At 64.9% G+C, this 17,202-nt stretch overlaps 2 protein-coding genes across 2 annotated transcripts; both read right to left on the bottom strand.

The window, feature by feature from the left end:
- Positions 1-21: 21 nt before the first annotated feature.
- Positions 22-12,857, bottom strand: GAL3ST2 (galactose-3-O-sulfotransferase 2). Its single transcript, XM_025463792.3, has 4 exons — positions 12,702-12,857; positions 4,982-5,062; positions 3,623-3,893; positions 22-3,062 (listed from the first exon to the last, which is right to left on the bottom strand). Exons 1-4 carry the CDS (start codon positions 12,728-12,730, stop codon positions 2,247-2,249), a joined length of 1,197 nt encoding a protein of 398 aa, XP_025319577.3. The 5' UTR covers positions 12,731-12,857; the 3' UTR covers positions 22-2,246.
- A 415-nt stretch (positions 12,858-13,272) lies between these two features.
- On the bottom strand, positions 13,273-15,477 carry LOC112670047 (protein enabled homolog). Its single transcript, XM_025463787.3, has 2 exons — positions 15,279-15,477; positions 13,273-14,945 (listed from the first exon to the last, which is right to left on the bottom strand). Exons 1-2 carry the CDS (start codon positions 15,475-15,477, stop codon positions 14,530-14,532), a joined length of 615 nt encoding a protein of 204 aa, XP_025319572.1. The 3' UTR covers positions 13,273-14,529.
- Between the last annotated feature and the right edge of the window lie 1,725 nt (positions 15,478-17,202).

Below are 17,202 nucleotides of genomic sequence, written 5' to 3'. Positions count from 1 at the left end.
GAATGCTTGAACGACAAACACTTCACCGTTTGAAAAGCTTTTATTCATAGACGCTCCCAAAAATACTCAAAAAAAATTTAAGTATGCTCGTAATGATCTTTCCTGTCCACTCATGGAGGGGAGCGAACGGCTCCTCCTAGGCCCCCATCCCCTCTCCTCTACAGACACACGAGAGAGCTGGGCGCTCTGTTTTGGTTTTTTTGCTTGTGACAAACGATATTCTATTAGTTTGAGGCTGTATCGTCTGTGCTGAGGGGACAGGAGCACGCGGCCACCCCACCGTGTGTCCGCAGACAACACAGCTGCGCCCCTCTACGCGGAGCCCTCAGCTGGCCCGAAGCTGGAAGCTTGGAGCTCTATCCCCTCCACCTGCTCACCCCCTCGCGCCCCCACCACCACCCTGATAAATGTTTGCATGAGACACCAGCCGTTTTAAATGTGGAGATTTCACAGGAAAACCTGTATTTCCAGCTTCTCTTGACAAATCAGAAGGTCCGCCTCCTGGGCTTCCTCCGTGGCAGGGGCCCCTGCCCCCCGCGGCCACCTGTCGTTGCCAAGGCCTGGGTGTCCTCTCCGTCCGGCTGCTGAAGGGAGTCTGTGCCGGAATCCTGTGCCCCGGGGCTTCCCTAGGCGCAGAGACTCGGGTGTTTGCATGGTTTTCCCGGCTGTTTGCCGACACGCCTCCCTCCAACCGTGTGCCCTTTACAGTGTAACAGTATCCCGAATTTCCTTCTGCGGAGACAAAACCAGTTTACATTCCTGCCAACCAGAGGCAAAAGCAAATACCCTCGATTCCAACCAGCACCTCCGAGTTCCTGCCCCACATGCAGCTGGGAGCCGAGCCACGTCTGTGCCGCGGGGAGGGGGCAGTGTGTGCCCTGGGCTGGCGGCTGGTGGCAGCGGGCACGTGGGCGCCCCTTTCCCGGAACCCGTGGAGCCCGCCCAATGCTCCAGGCGCTGAGTGTGACTGGGGTCTCTCTGTGGTTTCTTCCCCGTAAAGCCTCACTGCCTTTCAGGGACGTGGCGGCCTCCGGTTTCCCTGCTGTGCTGACCCTCGGGGTCGTGGACGAGCGATCCTAGGGTTCCGTGGCTCCCCGTCCCTGTGCGGGGCTGGGGAAGTGGTGTTCGGTGTCCAGTGTCCTCTTACTCGCAACATCTCAGCAGTGTGTCCTCTAATCGCACTGAAAACTCATTCCTCCTACATCTCCCTCCATGAACCTGGGAGCTGCTGCCTGTTCTGACCACTGGGCTGGCCCTGAGGGGTGCGGCCAGGGCCCCACACAGAGCCCCTCCCCAGGTCCCTGGCCGGGCTCCTGGGGTCTTCAGGGCCAAGGACCCTCCCGTGGGAGGAAAGGGACCCCGGGCGCCCAGCAGATGGGCCGGGCTGAGCCTCTGTTTCTTGGGCACTGCAGGCACCCAGCATCTCTCGGGACCCAGGATCTACAGCCCCCGTGGGCACCCCTGCCGGCTCTCACCCGTGGGCTGCCAGGCAGCTGGGACCGCGTCCCGCTGGGCAGGAGCCCCCCAGTCCCTCCCCACCATTGACAAACAGGGACGGCCTCCAGTGTGTCTCCGGGACGACGGCGGGTGTGAGCCACGGGCGAAGGTCCCGCAGGTCAGACGTTTCCTCCTGCGCCGGTCATCCCGGGGGGCCATCCCAACAGGGAGCTGGGCTCTGACCAGAAGCGGTTTTCACATTTCTCAACCGAAACCCAATCTTCAGTCGCAAAGAAGCCGCCGACAGCCAGAGATGGGAAGCTGGACGTTCCGGATCCCTACGGCCTCCTGCCAGCTTCGAGGCGCTGCCCGCGGGCGGGGACTGCCCGGCATCTGCGACCAGCGCCACGGCCCACGGCCCGCAGACCCCGGGAGCTGCCGTGGACTCCTCGGAGGCCCCCCGACCCTGCTGTCCAAGCCCTCTGGATTCCCTGGGTGGGGTCCCTCTGATGGCCAAGGAGCCCGTGTATGTTCTTCCATCAACATGTGATTAAGTACCACTCCCTTTCCCACCTGCTGAGACCACCCCACCTGACGCACCAGGTCATCCCCACAGGCTGGGCGTGCCCACCACCCTGGACCAGGCTCCCACGGCAGAGGCGCCTCCAAGGAGGTGGATCACGGGTGGGTGCCTCCATGGGGGTCTCCGCCTGGCCAGCCACTGCCCCGGCAGCCCCCCACCGCGAGCCGGTGTCTCGGCGACGACGGGAGCGATGCCGGGACGGGGGCCTGTCCCTGGCGCTGTCCCTCTACTGGGGGAAGGGGATCTTCTTGAGGGGCTTGTTGGGGAACTGCAGGGCGTACAGGTGGGCCATGTACTGGAGCTCAGGCATGACCATCCTGCGACACACCTGCTGCGTCTGGTTGTCCAGGTCCGGCCGGAGGTTGTAGCCCAGGATGCTGGCGTCACCCGACTGGTAGGGGTGCAGCCGGGGGTCGGTGATCTGCGTCTTGTTCTTGGCCACGCCGTCCTGCAGGCACTGCGTCATGAGCTCCTGCCGCCGCGCCCGCAGCCGGGCCACTTCGGAGCGCAGGCGCCGGGGCCCCAGCTCGGCCTGCACGCGTGCCCAGAATGTGCGGTTGAAGTGCTGGTACAGGCGCCAGTCCAGGGCGCACCAGCGCTTGGCGCGCTCCTGGGCCTCGGGCGTCAGGCGGGTCACACTGAGCTGGCTGCGCGAGTTGAGGCGGAAGGCCACCACGTCGTCCAGCTGCCAGCGCAGCAGGTGCCGCAGCAGCACCATGGACTCGTCAAAGTGCTCGGCGATGAGCACCAGCTGGAAGCGCTTCTCCACGTCGGCCAGGCGTGCGCGCACGTAGCCCTCCTCTGCCGGCGCATTGTTGTCGAAGCCCAGGTCGAACCACATGTTGTTCCTGGCGTGGGCGTTGTGCAGGCCCCCTTTCTGGTTGTAGTAGGTCCGCGGCGAGGCCAGGAAGGCGTCCAGGGTCCGCACGTTCCTGAACGCGGGGACGTAGCCCCTGTAGTAGATGAAGGAGGACTCCAGCTGGAACACGGGGTTTCTGAGGATGGAGAAGTAGAACGTGTCGTTGGGCATGATTTTCTGCACCTGTTTGGAGACACGATGGGAAGGGCTGGTGGCTGGCGGGTCCCTCGGGCACCCAGGCGGGAGCTGCTCTCCTCTCCCCGCGTGGCCGCCAGTGTCCAGAAGGTCCCAAAACACTTGAAGTGAGCCCCACCTGCCTTCTCCCCACCCAGCCTTGGGGTGGCAAGTCAGGGACACCTTCCCCGGGAAGTGACCTCTACCCTGAGACCCCAGTGACCCAGAGGAGGAGCTGTGAGGGGTGTGCCCTCAAGGGGGACCATGTGCAAAGGTCCTGAGGAGGAAGAGGTGGGGGGGCAGTTGGGGAAGCAGGCGTCCAGGGACGCAGATAGAGAGAGCGCAGGCCACCAGGGTGCCCCCTGCACTTCCAGGAGCAAATTGGGGCAGCTGTCGGGGGAGGGAGCAGGGTGTGCAGCTCCCCCTGTGCCCACGGGAGGCTCTGGCAGGGTCTGCACGACAGTGTCTAGACCACGACCACCCCCCTACGGTCACTCCTCAGAGGCACAAAGTGCCCCCTCCTCCGCTCCCCCCCTTTCCCAGCCCCACGGCCCCGCAGTTCCCCGCACCTCGGGCAGGTTGAACCTCAGGTGGTTGCACATGATGTTAAAACGCAGCTGCAGGCCGGGCTTCGAGCCCTCCCAGCCCTCCACGTAGCGCGCCAGGAAGAGCCAGGGGTACCCCAGGTGGAAGCTCTTGCCTGCGGGCAGCGCCACCGACAGGTTGTGCGTCTCCGCGAAGCGGAAGAGGATGTTGAGCACCGTGCTGCTGGCCGTCTTGTGCGTCTTGAGGAACATGACATTGATGATGGGCGGCCCCTCGGCCCGGCCCCCAAGCAAGCTGGGAGGGGAGGACAGCATGGCCACGGTCAACCAGGGAGGGTCCGTGGACGACCCAGCCATGGGGACCACAAGCCACCTTCCGTCACCACCCCTTCCCTAATCTGAGATCCTCTAATCCACACTTTTTCTACCAGTGACTCCCAAACTCCGCACCCCAGCCTCAGGCCATCGTTGTGCTTCCATCCACCAGGAGGCCCCGAGCCATGTGGCCCCCCAGGTCCCACTGGCACAGACCTGGTGGCTCCCTGAGTGGCTGCAGCATCCATCCCCCCTCATGCCACAGGTTGGGCCCCTGGGTCCCTGTAGCCCCTCTGGCCCCCAACCTCCTGTCTGGTCCCCAGGGTGCCCAGCACGGCTCTGGTCCTGTGGCCTGGACAGCACATCCAGCGCTTCTGGCCTGACCTACAAGCCTGTACTGGCCAACCTGACACCAGGGCCAGTGGGGACGCTGGTGCCCACTCTCGTGACCCCAGGATGGCACCCACCTTGCTATGACTCCCGCCTGAGCAGCAGGCCCCCTTCATGCCCCAGTGCCAGTCCAGTAAGGATCCAGAGGCCTGTGCCAGCCTGGGCAAGAAGGGGGACCAGCAGAGGGACCCAGGGACCTGTGGTACCCTGGGAGATCCAACCCGAGAGGTGGAGGGGCGGGGGGAAGAACCCTGGAGCCACAAGACCTCCTGGCGGCCGAGCCAAAGCACAGGGCCTAGGGGGCCATCCGTGGACCCTGGGCCTCACATAGGATGAACCTCACATAAGATGAACCACCGGCAGGCAGGGAGCAGGGCTCCGGACCTTCCCAGACCTGCCATGGACCCCAGCCCTGCCTCCTGGCACCTGCTCACCCTCTGCACACAGCAGCTCTGCCCGAGACACGCCAGCCCGGGGCCCACCTCCACCCCCGGAGCCCTCCCAGAAGGAAGCCACAGGAAGCCTCCAGAAGGCTATGGGATCCCCAGAAGGAAGGGCCCAGCCCTCCTCCTACAGGGAGGATGAACTGTCAGGACAGCCAGCCAGGGCTGGCTGCCACCCAGAAGGGGCCACGGGGGTGCCGTGCCCAAACCAGGGGGCACCCGGGGTAGCACTCACGGTGTGAACAGCCCGGTGTTCATGTACAGGATGCTGGCCAGCAGGAGCAAGATCAGGGCCAGGAGAAGGGCCTGGAGGCACCTGTGGGGCAGAGGGAGCCCTCAGCACCCCACCAGGGGCACGGGAGGGGCCGGCGCCTCCCCCCACCCCATCTGTCATTGCATGTCAGTCCGTACTGAAGTATAGACCCGCACTCACCCGTGGGGGCCCTGGGCGGGGACCTGAGACCCAGGAAGGGCCTGCATCAGCTGATGGGTCTCAGGCCGGGTCCCCGGAGAGAGGCCCCCAAGCTCGCACCCCCAGGGGCACCTCAGGGGAGGTACCCCACAAGGGGACCTTTAGAGGGCCTGCTTGGGTGGGGTGCAGGCATTGGTCCCCCCAATCCCCATCGCCCAAGGAGGATACTATGACCAGATCAGGGAACAGACAGGGCTGGGACACGGAGTACCCTGTGGCACCGGGGGGACCCCGTCCTGCCATCCCCTGACATGGAGCAGCAGCAGCAGGGCCACCATTCCAGCATCCCCTGCCCCTTCCCTCCACCAGCCAGGTGCCCATGTTAGGGCAGGGCACCCTAGAAAACACCATGACAAGGGGCCCCTGCCCCACTGGGGCCACCTGGGAGTTCAGGAGGGGCCTGGGAGAGGGGAAAGTGCCTGCGGTCTCCTCTATAAATCCTACTGCTGTACAAGCCACCCCAAATTCACACCTGAGGCCTGAGCCAGCCCCCAACCTCCAATGGGGTGTCTAAGGCATCAGGTCCCAATGTGCCCCCCAAGCCCCTTCCCCTGCTGGACGGGGCTCTCTTCTGCCTGGTCTGGGCCATCTGTCCCACCTTGTCTGGAGCCCCATCTGCTCACCTCCTCCTGAAAGCCTCCTGGGATGGTGGCAGCCTGCTGCCCTGCTGGTTGGCTCCTGTCCTTGCCCGGTGGCCCCGCTACCTCAGCAGCCCAAGTGACTTGGATTAGAAGGCCCAGCGTGCTCAAACCCACACCCTTAGTTTAAAAGGCAACGCTTGGGGCCCCTGGGTGGCTCAGTGCTTGGGCGTCTGCCTCGGGCTCTGGGCGTGACCCCGGGGTCCTGGGATCAAGTCCTGCATCAGGCTCCCTGCATGGAGCTGCTTCTCCCTCTGCCTGTCTCTCTCTCTCTCTGTGTCTCTCAGGGATAAATACATAAAATCTTTTAAAATAAATAAATAAATATAATCCAAAAAAAAAAAACCCACTTGCTCTTGAAGTTTAATTTAAAAAATGGGGTGCCTGGCTGACTCAGTTGGTAAAGCATATGTGACTCTTGATCTCAGGGTTGTGAGCTCAAGACTCACACTGGGTGTGGAGCCTACGTTAAAAAATAAATAAATATAATACAAAGCCTCTGGAAGTTTAACACAATTCCCAGAAGAGAATGTTTAACTAGCAAGTCAGTTTTAAAGTTCAAATGGAAGTAAATCATACAGTAGGGGCCAGGAAAATTCTTTTTTTTTTTTTTTTTTTTTATCACTGTATTTCATTCCTGGCCTCTGGTGCCCCTGGCACATCCCGGCCATCGGGGGGACCTCCTGGCCCGGGCCTGGAGCTGGCCGCACCTCCCAGCAGCCCTGGGTCCTACTGCGGGAATGGTCTTTAGAGACCACAGTCTGGGGCCTGAGGTGCTCACTTCTCGGGAAGGCAGTGGCTTTGGGGCCCAGTCAGGTGACAGAGCAGGACGCTGCTCACATGAGGGCAGAGTCCCAGGGTCCCTCGTGAGCTCTCACTGCTACGTCGAACTGCCTCTCAGCTACAAGCCCAGGGCTGCGGCTTCCTGCAGGAACCCCTGCCCACCCCCCCGCCACCCGTCGTCCCCCGTCCTGCACGGCGGGCTGCTCTGAGGAACGGGAGGTGGGGAGCTGCAACGGCCCATCATGCCTCATCTGCTCCATCCACACTGCATACACTGACAGCAACGCTAAGCCATTTCTCGGCAGTCTGCCCCTTTTTAAAAAAAGATTGTATTTATTTATCCATGGGAGACACAGAGAGAGGCAGAGACCCAGGCAGAGGGAGAAGCAGGCTCCCTGTGGGGAGCCCGATGCGGGACTTGATCCCAGGACCCCGGGGTCACGCCCGGAGCCCGAGGCAGACGCTCCACCACTGAGCCCCCCAGGGTGTTCCTATCCTGCCCCTTCTCCACGAAGGCAGGAGACCACCAGCCAGCACAGCATCAGGCTCCCAGCTGGAGGTGCCGGGTTCCCAGAGGGCCCGGTCATCTGCGTCCAGTGAGAAGCAACAAGATCTCCCAAACCCCAAAGGGATACCCTCTGGAAGGCCACACTGTGGTCACGGGTCACAGGGTTCTTGAACCAGTCAAACCATTTCTTTTAAAGATTTTTCTATTTATTTGAGAGAAAGAGAAAGAGTGTGTGTGTGTGTGTGCGCGCGCGCGCGCACGCAGGGGGCAGAGGCAGAGGGAGAAGCAGACTGTCCGTGGAACAGGAAGGCCGATGCAGGACTCGATCCCAGGGCGCTGAGGTGGTGACCTGAGGCGCAGGCCGACCCCCATCAGACTGAGCCCCAGGCGGCCCTTGGAGCTGCTTCTCCTGAGGCCTTGAGACCCTTCCAGGCAAGACGGGTTGCTGCCCCTTTGGACCTGGTGCCTGTGAAGCCACAGTAGTTTTATGGCCCCACATATGATTATTTTAACTCCTGGGCCCTTATAGCCCTTATAGAACCATTTGAATGCCTGTTGGATAAGGACCCTGTGAAACATTAACCAGGCCAGCCTGTAGGCCCGTGCTCTTCCTCAGACGGCGTCGTGCCGTGAGACTCCCTTCTGCACAACACGGCGTGTTTGCTGGCGCCTTGCCGGGGACCTTAATAAAAGTCCAGCACACACCGACCATCTGTTTGAAATTTCACCTCTAACATTTACAGTCGCCCCTGGCCCGGGGCGTTCGTCTCGGTCCTTCACAGCTGCACAAGCAGAACAAACAGTCCCCGGAGGAATCGGTTGGTTTCTATCAAGAGAGGCTCCTCCTTTGCCAAAAGATCCTCTGGTCCAAACAGCCCCAGGGTCTGCGGTGTCCCAGGCTGCAGAGGCGCCAGCGCGCCAGGTGGCCAAGCCTCAGGGCCGCGGCCAGGAGCCACTGCAGGTGGGCAGCGTGCTCGCCAGGCGGCCAGATTGGGGGGGTGCGGGACGCCGCTTTGGCCTGCATGTGCCTCACACCCGGGAGCTGCTCACAGACAGGCGTTCTTAGCAGAGGCCAAGGGACACGCAATTCTAAATGACTGGGTTGTTTGGTACATGAATTAAATGTCAATAAAACTGTTTAGAACGATAAAAAATAAAAAAAAAATTCTTAAAGAGCTCAGCTGCCATGGAAATTGGAAGCCAATAACTGTGGGAATAAATAAACACAGCTGGAGAGGGGGTCCGGGCTGACGACATTGCTTCTGAGGGGCCTGGGCGGACGGGCTTCCTTCCTGCCCTCCCGGGGTGCTCGCCGTGCCAGCACAAGGGTCCCTCCAGAGCAGCCTTTCCATCACAGGGGGGGCCTGGGTTGCTCAGTGGACAGATTTTAAAGAGTCTCAAACATCCCGCATCTGCAGTCACTGGGGGATGGGGGTGCTCCGGGCCCAGTGTCCGGGTGGCGGGCCTGCTGCCTGCCTCAGGAACGTCTGCGAGGCTGGTGGCCGGCAGTGGCAGGGGAGCCAGCAGGCTCCCGCCCAGGCCTCGCCAGAGGGGCCGCAGAGTCCCCGCGAGTGACACCAGCAGCCCTGCCAGCGGGGGCCTGAGAGCCGACGCCACCTGCCCGGCGGGGCTGGTCCAGTCCTGCTGGGCCCCAGGGGGAGTTCAAGGTCCATGAGCCCCAGGTGAGCGCCCCAGGTCCTCGGGGAGAACCCCCGGGCACCTGGGTAGGAGCCCTAAGACCTCTGGGATCGTGGATCACTCGTCCATCCTCAGCTCCGGGAGCTTCTGGCTCTGCGGAGCTTCTCTGCTAATGAGGGAGGGAGACTCACGAGGGTCTTTGTGGAAATGGGTTTTTACCGCATCGCGCACACACAGCCCTGCAGCTCCACCTGAGCAGCCCCTACAGACGGACATCCGCCTCAGTGGCATTCTAGAAGGACACAAAACCAATGTCTGACGGTCGTTTGGTGGCCAGACAATTTCAGCCAAAATCTAGAAAAACAACACTGAGCCTAACCTCAGGAGCTGACAAGTCAGGCAGGCAGAAGCCCCAGAAGGCCCTGGGCTGCACCCAGCCCCCTGCCACCCACCCCAATCCCGCTCCACGGTCCCGCGGCCTGGGCAGAGCAGAAGCACCAGGAAGGAGCCAGCCCGCCTCACACATGTGTAGGCTCAGTGGTCGAGGGCTGCGGAGCTGTGTGTCCACCCGCCCTCTGGACCCGGCCAGGGGCCTGCTGGGAACCCACTCTCCTCGGTGCATCCAGGGCCCCAACCGGAGCTCACGCAAGGGATTCAGAGTTGTCCGATACCCCCTCCCCGCACCCCCCCGCCCCTGGTCATCCATGCATGTCAACCTTGCCTGGGCCTCACCAGGCCCCAGGTGCACTGCAGGGCACAAGGGCAAGCCGAGGGTACGGGGGACAACGAGGGGACTGGTCATCCCTCAGGTCTCCCCCCGACAGCCAGAGGCCCAGCCTCGGGAAAGCAGGGCCCCGGGCTCAGCGGCCCAGGACGCACAGTGAGGGGCTGGCCTCCCGAGCCCCAGGGAGCGGGATCCAGGTGGGGCCGGGCGCAGCGCTGCCCGAGGTCTCCCCAAGGCCAGGGACAGCTCCCAGTGCTGGGGACTCTGTCCCCCGGGCGTGGGGCGGGGGGAGCAGGGCAGTGCCCCGGTGGCTACTCGGCTAGGCAGGGACCCCTGATCTCAGCCCAGGTCCTGATGTCACGCCCTGAGCCGAAGGCCGATGCTCCGCCCAGGAGCCAGCACCGCACTCCGACGTGTCGGGAGTGAACGGCAGCCTCGGACGCAGGAGGGACCCGTCACCCCTCTCAGCAGGGACTTTAAACTCCTGATGGCGAATGCCCCCCCTCCCCGGTCCCCCCGAGGCGTGTGTACGAGTCCATCTCTGAACCTCGTCCTGCTGGTTGCCTGAGTCAGGACGGGCGTACTCTGCCCCGAGGCGGGTCGCGGTGCCAGGTGAGCCCCGGGCGATGGCTTGACTCCCGGGCGTTCCACACCCTGTCCCTTTCCCTCCAAGAAGGACGCCACACCTGTGGCCACGGCCCGGCCACCCAGACAAACAGTGGGTCCACCCGGCCCACCTTGGCCTGAGCCTCCCGCGAGCTGAGCAGCTCCCCAAACCCCGAGCCCCAGGCCTCCGGGAGGGCACTCCCTCTGGGACACAGCCTCCCCCCGTGGCCAGCACATGCCCCCCTCATTGGCAGCCCAGTCCCCCCTTCGCTGACCCCCCGCCTCGGGCCCGAGGCCCACACGCCGTCCGCATCCCCAGGGGCGGGTGCAGGGGCCCCCTCCTTGGCCCCGTGGGACCCGGCCCCAGAGACCCACTGCCGGAGGGGCCCAGGGATGGGTCCTTGACCCCAGCACAGACCTGGGGCCTCCAGAGGGGCGGCGGGATCCTGTCAGGGTCTGAGGGGGTGGAGGCGGCCTCCGGGGGGGAAGCATCAGGGCAGTCAGCAGGCCCCACAGCCCGCCCCCTTGCCCACGCCCGCCGCAGCCCCGCCTCAGGCCCCCGCGGCGCGGCCACCAGGCGCGGTCCCAGACGGCAGGGTCCTGGGTGGCTCCAGCAGGCGGGTGACCGCGCGGCTGGGCAAAGGCGAGCAGAGCACTTGCAACCGCCCTCCCAGAAGCTCCAGGACGGGTTGCCGGCACCCCCGACACCCAGCCCACTGGCCACACACGGGTGCAGCACCCTGGCAGCCAGCCATCAACCCCCGGCTGGCTCCCGCTTGGCCCCCGGCCCTTGGCCCACGGGATCTCCGCCCAGCCCACCCGTGGCCAGCACTGCTGGGCAACAGACGCTTCCCAGGTCCCCCGGAGCCCCCACGGCTCTCGGGACTGGCCCTCGGCCCACAGCCACAGCCATCGGGTCACACACCTTCCAGGGGCTCACACTCACTGCGGGGTCCCTTGTGGGGTCCTCAGGGCCCCGCCCTCTAGGGGATATTCGTTCCCAGAAACAGAGCCAAGCCTCAAACCAGAAACACAGGTTTTCAGGAGGCCCCTCGAGTGACGAGTGACGTCCTCAGGGCCCCAAGCTGGGACATTCAGGTTTCCAGTCCAACCACCGAGACTCACCCCCCGGGGCTGCTTCCCCAGCGACAACGGGAGCCCTGCTGGGGATGCCGTTCAAGTCGGGGGTAAGGATATCGGTGCCTTAACAATCACCATCCAGGGGCCTGACGACACCACAAGCCCCCCTGGCGGGGAAGGTCCTGTCCTCGCCCCCAGCAGCTCCCCTGACTGCCCCCCACCCCCGGCCACGCCAGCCTGGGACTGTCCCCCTGTCCTAGGGCCACGGCTCAGTCTCCCTGTCAACGGGCCAAGCACGCTCGGCTAAGCGGGAAGAGCCTCCAAACATTTGCACAATTCAAGGAAAATAAACATAAGGTTCTGGATGTTCGGGGCCTTTTGAGGCTGCGGGGATGGTGAGTGGGACTGAGCGACCCAGGGAGCCCTGGCTCCACGGGCTGTGACCTGGACCAGTGAGCCCGGGGCACACCGAGCGGCTGTAGCTCCAAGCCGTGGCAGGACAGCCGTCCCCGTAGGTCTGGAACTCACTGTACCGCTGCCCCATGGGCAGGCCGCCTCCTAGGACTCCCTGGGCCCCTCCTCTGCCTCCAGCTAATGGAGTGACCCCCCCCAAGCCTTTATGCCTCTTCCTCGCCGAAGGGTGACCACCCAGCTTCCAGAGGGGGGACACCTGACTGCCCCCCCGCTGGCTCCCAGGGGACCCCTGGCCTCACCCAAGGGAGGGAGTCACATCTTCAAACAGGCTGGTCATGCCTGGGGCCCGCGGGGAGGGCACATGTGAGGATGAGGCAGAGAAGGAAAATGCAAAGCATTTCCAGACACACCCTCCTTCCCCTAAACCGAGTGTCCAAACACCCACATCCCTCTGGGTGTACTCTGGGCACAGAGCCACAGGGCCGGGCACCAGGACCCCGCGGGGGGGCTCACCCTAAGTCCCTCGGACTCCCCCATGGGCACCCCAAGGTGCACACGTGGGTACATGGCCCCGAAGTATTGGGGCCCGGCTGGGAGCCCCACCGAAGCCAGGGAGCAGCCACAGCAAACGGGGGTCCCGGGATGACAGCCAGGGGACAACGCCGGGGCCCTGGACACCCAGCAGCCGCCCACCCGGGCCTGAAGCCCATGCAGCAAACTGTCATCCCCTTGGCCCTGAGCCTGTGTCCCCCGAGAGGCCTGGGGGGACAAGCCGGGGTCACTCGGGGTCTGAAAGGAAGCCCCAGCGTGCTGAGTTCGGGGCAGGACTGCCAATCGGGTGACTTCCTTTAGTTTTATTCTAAGATCTTATCTCTCGGAGAGAAGCGCGCGCGAGCAGGAGCAGAGGGAGCCGGGCCACTGGGCAGGGAGCCCCCAAGCGTCCCGATCCTGGGCCCCAAGGCCATGAACGGCGCCGTCCGGCGCCCTGGTGACTTCCCTTTAAAGAGATGCCGAGCGGCTCGTTTCTGCCAGGTCAGGACGGCCCGGGAAGCCAAGAGGTGCGCTGAGCGAGCACGGGCCCCGGCCCCTTACCTGCGGTTGCCCCCCGGTGCGGCGGGCATGCTGGTGGGCCTGGGGCGAGCGCGGGGTGCGGGCTGGGCAGACGCAGGCGGCCGGCTGGGGCTCACGAGGGTGGGTGCGGCGCCCACACCGTGTGAACGTTAGTCCTGGGAGCTGACCTGCGCTCCGGTGCCAGGCCACACCCTCCGCCGCCCAGCTCGAGCTCCGGCTCAGGAAGAACCAGACCTGGCCTGGCCGGGTGTCTCCCGGTTCACCTGCAGGGCACCCACCTACTGCCAGGGGCCCCTCTGCCGGCGGGGGTGGTGGTGGCTGGGGACCCTCCAGGACCCCCAGACCCCGATGGCACATTCACGTGTGAGCTGAAGGCCGCCGGTCGGTCGACCCCTCGGAGGGTGAACGAGGGAAACACCGGATCAAATTCGAGACTGTTTGCTTCTCCTTCCCCAAAGCTGGCTTTATGTTAGGGGAGTTTCATTATTTTATTACATCTCGCGTGAAAAAAGAACTTTAGAAAAAGGACACGGTAATGCAAGACAGAAATACGAGATTTTTTTTTTTTTTTTTAGATTTTATTTATTCATGAGAGACACAGAGACACAGGCAGAGGGAGAAGCAGGGTCCCCGCGGGGAGCCCAATGCGGGACTCGATCCTGGGACCCCGGGGTCCTGCCCTGAGCCCAAGGCATCTGCCTTCACCACGAGGTCTCCGGGGGCCCCAGAAATAAGAGTCAGCTTCACTGCAGGCAGGTCCATTTCCCTCAGGAAACAGGTGAATGGACGTTGAAGTCATCGACCGGGGGGGGGATGGGCATGCCAGCAGCTCTCCACGGGTGCGGAGTCCCACAGAAAAGGGCAAAACCCAAGCTTTGGGGGGTGGCACCGGGCGGAGGCCCTCAGCACACCTGCCACCCGCCCACCGCCCCACACGTGCCTTAGAAGCAAGGTGGGTGTGCCGGGGGCTCGGGGAGGGGCCGCTGTGGGTGAGGCCAGGCTGGGGTCCCCCCGTCCCCCGGTGCCAGGACTCGCAACCCCAGGGGGCCGGCAGGAGGCAGCGTGTTGCTGCTGTGCATGCAGCATCGCATGGAGCTCCTGGCTCCCGCTCCGGGGACACGGGGTCTGCACCTAGGACGACCCTCGACCCACTGGGTGGGGGGTGAGGCCCGTGTCCTCCCCCGGGGGCCTCCAGGAAGGATGTTGGGGAGGCAGCACGTAGGTCACTTCCACGATGGGGGGACCCTGCCCAGGAGAGCATGTGACACCCAGACGCTTGCTGACGCGTGATAAACGCCCCCAGGATGCAGAAGCTGCCAGCAAGCGCCCGTCTCGTGCTGGTGGCTCGCCCGCCGTCCCGCTCAGGGCTGGAGTCTGTTCTGCGCCCGAGCAGCCACAGCTGCGGCTCCCCGCGAGGAGGGTCACGGCACACCTCATGCCCCGTCTCCCCGACCAGCAAAAGTACACGGCCAAGCCCCAGGCCGGGGGAAGGCAGTGGGGCCTCCACGAAGCTGCGGCCCATGCAGGGTAGGGAGCCGCTCCCCCACGGGGCCCCTGGGGCTGGGGGGTCATCCGTGGGACACCCCGTGCAGCGCCCCAGCCCCAAGCCAGGTGACAGGTCACTGGATGGAGAGCAGGCGGCCCCGGGGATGCTCACAGAGGGAGGCGCATGGCCCTGGCCCGAATTGGACCCTCCCCTGCATCCTGAGGTCCCCACCCCGGCCCCTCCTGGGGGCTCCTCTGCTTCCCCGGGGCCGTGGTGAGGCCGAGGTGCAGACAGCTGTCACCGCAGCCTCGAAGTGTCCCTCATCCCGGTCACCAGGGCCCAGGCACCGCGACAAGCACCCAGCTATGGGCTGAGCGGTGGGAGAAACCAGAGCTGCCTGCGTTGAAGGCCTGGCCTGGCCGTAACCCGGGCAGCAACCTCGGCCGTGACGGGGGCGGGGCTCGGGCACAGGACCGGGGACGCCGGCTGCAGGGGCAATGCCCGGTGTCTGAAGCCACGAGCCCCGGCCACTGGGGGCTGGGGGGCCCGCGGGGTGGGAAGGGGTGAAGGACGGGGAGCTGGCCGCAGGGGCGGCTGAGGGTGCGGAGGGCCAGGGTGAGGACCGGCCACGGGGTCGGGGAGAGGAGATGCCACGCAAGCCACGCTACACAGGGCGGCCTGGGGACGAGGAGCGGACGAGACACACGGCCAGGGTGTGGGCCCCCGCCCCTCTGCTGCTGCGTCACGAGGCTCTGAACCCTCCTCTGATCCTCCAAGGCCTGGGGACGGATGAGGTGGATGAGGGGCCTAGGGCAGACATCAAGGTGGCGGGCTTCCTGTCCGGCCCCCAGAGGTCCCCATGGGGGGCCGGGTACCCCACAGGCAGGACGGGGGCCGCCCAGCAGCCAGGGCAGGAACGGCGCGTCTCAGAAGGCATCCTGCTGGTCCTCACCCGCGGTGCACCCCGTTCCCCGGCCGGACGGGCACCGTGCCGCCCACCGCAGGGGGTTCAGGGGACGCCCGGAAGGCAGCATGGACGTGGGCCGGGCCTCACGGGCACCAGAGCCCCTGGTTGGACCCCAGACGCCCCGCGGCCTCCCTGCCCTGCTCACCTGTGCCTGCGACCCAGTCACGATTCTGGTGGCGGCAGGTGCACAGCTCTGCACCTGCAGGGGAAGCGGAGTCCTGGGTCCCGCAGTCACCCTTCTGCTCCTCGTGTTGACCAACGGTGGGGCCCAAGGCACCCGATCTGGACAGGGACCGTGGGCTGAGGCCGGGGGTGGCGGCGGTCAGGCCAGGGGCTGCGTCCATGTGAGCACTGTCACTGGCCAGCGGGATTGAGGTCAGAGATCAGGCACATCACACTACGGCCCGGCCCCTCCTCCTCTCCACAGGGTCAGCACCTGGACGGGGACCCCGCAGGACCCCGCGACCCCCAAACTCTTCACCTGAGCCCTCAGAGTCCACAGCCCCGAGCTTACAGCGGGTCAGCGCTGCCCAGGACTCTGCTCCCTGCCGGCCACACCTCCGGCTCCTCAGGGCCCCCCCAGCCGCGCCCTGGGCAGGGAACCCCCGGGTCCCCCCCATCCAGCAGCTCGGGCCCCCAGCTGGGGCTTCCTCCTGGCTCCTCCTGGGGCCCCTCCAATGGGGGCCAGCTCTGGGTGATGAGGCTCCGGCCCTACAGGGGCTCTTCTCCGGTCGCAGCGGCTTAGAGGGTTAAGCGGAAATCCTAAACTCTTCCTACCAGCCCTCGGGCTCCGAGCACATTCGGCGGCGACCTTGGCAGAGCCGCACCTGGCCCAGCTGGTCCCAGGAGGAGCCGGTTCGGGGCTGGAGACGGGCTCGTGTCGCCGCCATTCCTGACCGCCCGGCCCCGGCCCTGCTCGGGTAACGTCTGGTGTGGCCACGTGGCCACGAGGGGCAGGGTGGACATCGTGGTGCTCGGACGCGCCCGTGTGCTGGTGACGGCAGCATGAGGGTCGTGGCGCTGTCCCCTCGAGTCTGCATCCACCCACAGGCCCAGACACACGTCGCTCCCCCAGACTCTCCCACTGGCTCCTCCCACGTGCTTCCCAGGTGTGAAGATTCCAGACCGCGAGGCCAGGCACACGTTTGCCGCAGCCAGCCCTCGTCCCTGGGCCGCACCGCCAGGCAAAACTCCACGGACTGGGAGGCGGCCCACAGGAACGCCGGAGGGGCCCAAAGGACAGGCTGTGGGATCCGCAAGTGGCGCACGCAGCAGGGAGCACCCGGTGCAGTCCCGGCCCTGCTGCTGGGAGCCCTGGGAGCTCACGCCCACGGCTGGCGGGGCACGTCCACCCTCCCGGGGTCACACCGGCAGGAAGTGCTAGACGCATACCTCTCTCCACCCGGCAGGGAGGCCCCGGCCTCCAGCCCAAAAACCTGTAGAAAAAGGCCAACTGTAAACCTGGCTTCAGAGGGTGGAGGCCAAGCGCCAGGAGCCACCTGCTGACCTGGAAGGAAGGGGGACGGAGCGGAGAGTGACCACGGCCTCAGGCAGCCCCGCCATGCCGTCAGGCACCCTGGGGTCGTCCTGGGTGCTGGGTGCCTCGGGCTGCCCGTGGGCTCCCGGTCAGGGGAGAGCGGCCACGGTCACAGCGAGCCAGGCTCCAGAACCCAGGCCAGCCCACGGGCAGGGAAGGGAACCCATTTTAAACCCCAGCAGAGAGCAGGAGAGCTGGGGACGGCGAGGAGGGAGGCCGCCCGCCCCGCGTGTGCTTGGGCACATACGTGTGCTGTACGTGTACACATGTACGCATGTGCCCCGTGTGCACACGTGGGGCAGGGGAATCTGCAGAGCGAGCCCCACGACTGAACCACAAGCCACTTCACATCCAGACGTCTGGGACCCGGGGTTCCCCCTACCACTTGCTCCCTGAGCCCCACCCGTTCTCTAGCAAAAATCACCTAAAGCCTTAGGTCTTTTAATACCTTGCACCTTGTTTTAACTCTGCACCATAACCCCTTAGTGACACGACCCCCGCTAACAGTCATCCTGCGGCTGCGGCCCCCAGG

The sequence above is a fragment of the Canis lupus genome, chromosome 25 (assembly GCF_003254725.2).
Source record: "Canis lupus dingo isolate Sandy chromosome 25, ASM325472v2, whole genome shotgun sequence".
Lineage (NCBI taxonomy): Eukaryota > Metazoa > Chordata > Mammalia > Carnivora > Canidae > Canis > Canis lupus.
Note: the sequence above shows the minus strand (reverse complement) of the source record. Positions and strands in the feature narration are given on the sequence as shown.

Excerpts from the sequence above, each read along its gene's own strand:
- GAL3ST2 (XM_025463792.3), bottom strand. The coding sequence starts at position 12,730 with ATGCCCGCCGCACCGGGGGGCAACCGCAG. Across the intron at positions 3,894-4,981 it reads AACACCGGGCTGTTCACACC|CTTGCTTGGGGGCCGGGCCG; the intron begins GTGAGTGCTACC and ends CTCCCCTCCCAG. Across the intron at positions 3,063-3,622 it reads TGAGGTTCAACCTGCCCGAG|GTGCAGAAAATCATGCCCAA; the intron begins GTGCGGGGAACT and ends GTCTCCAAACAG.
- LOC112670047 (XM_025463787.3), bottom strand. The coding sequence starts at position 15,477 with ATGGACGCAGCCCCTGGCCTGACCGCCGCCACCCCCGGCCTCAGCCCA. Across the intron at positions 14,946-15,278 it reads TGACTGGGTCGCAGGCACAG|GCCTTGGAGGATCAGAGGAG; the intron begins GTGAGCAGGGCA and ends ATCCGTCCCCAG.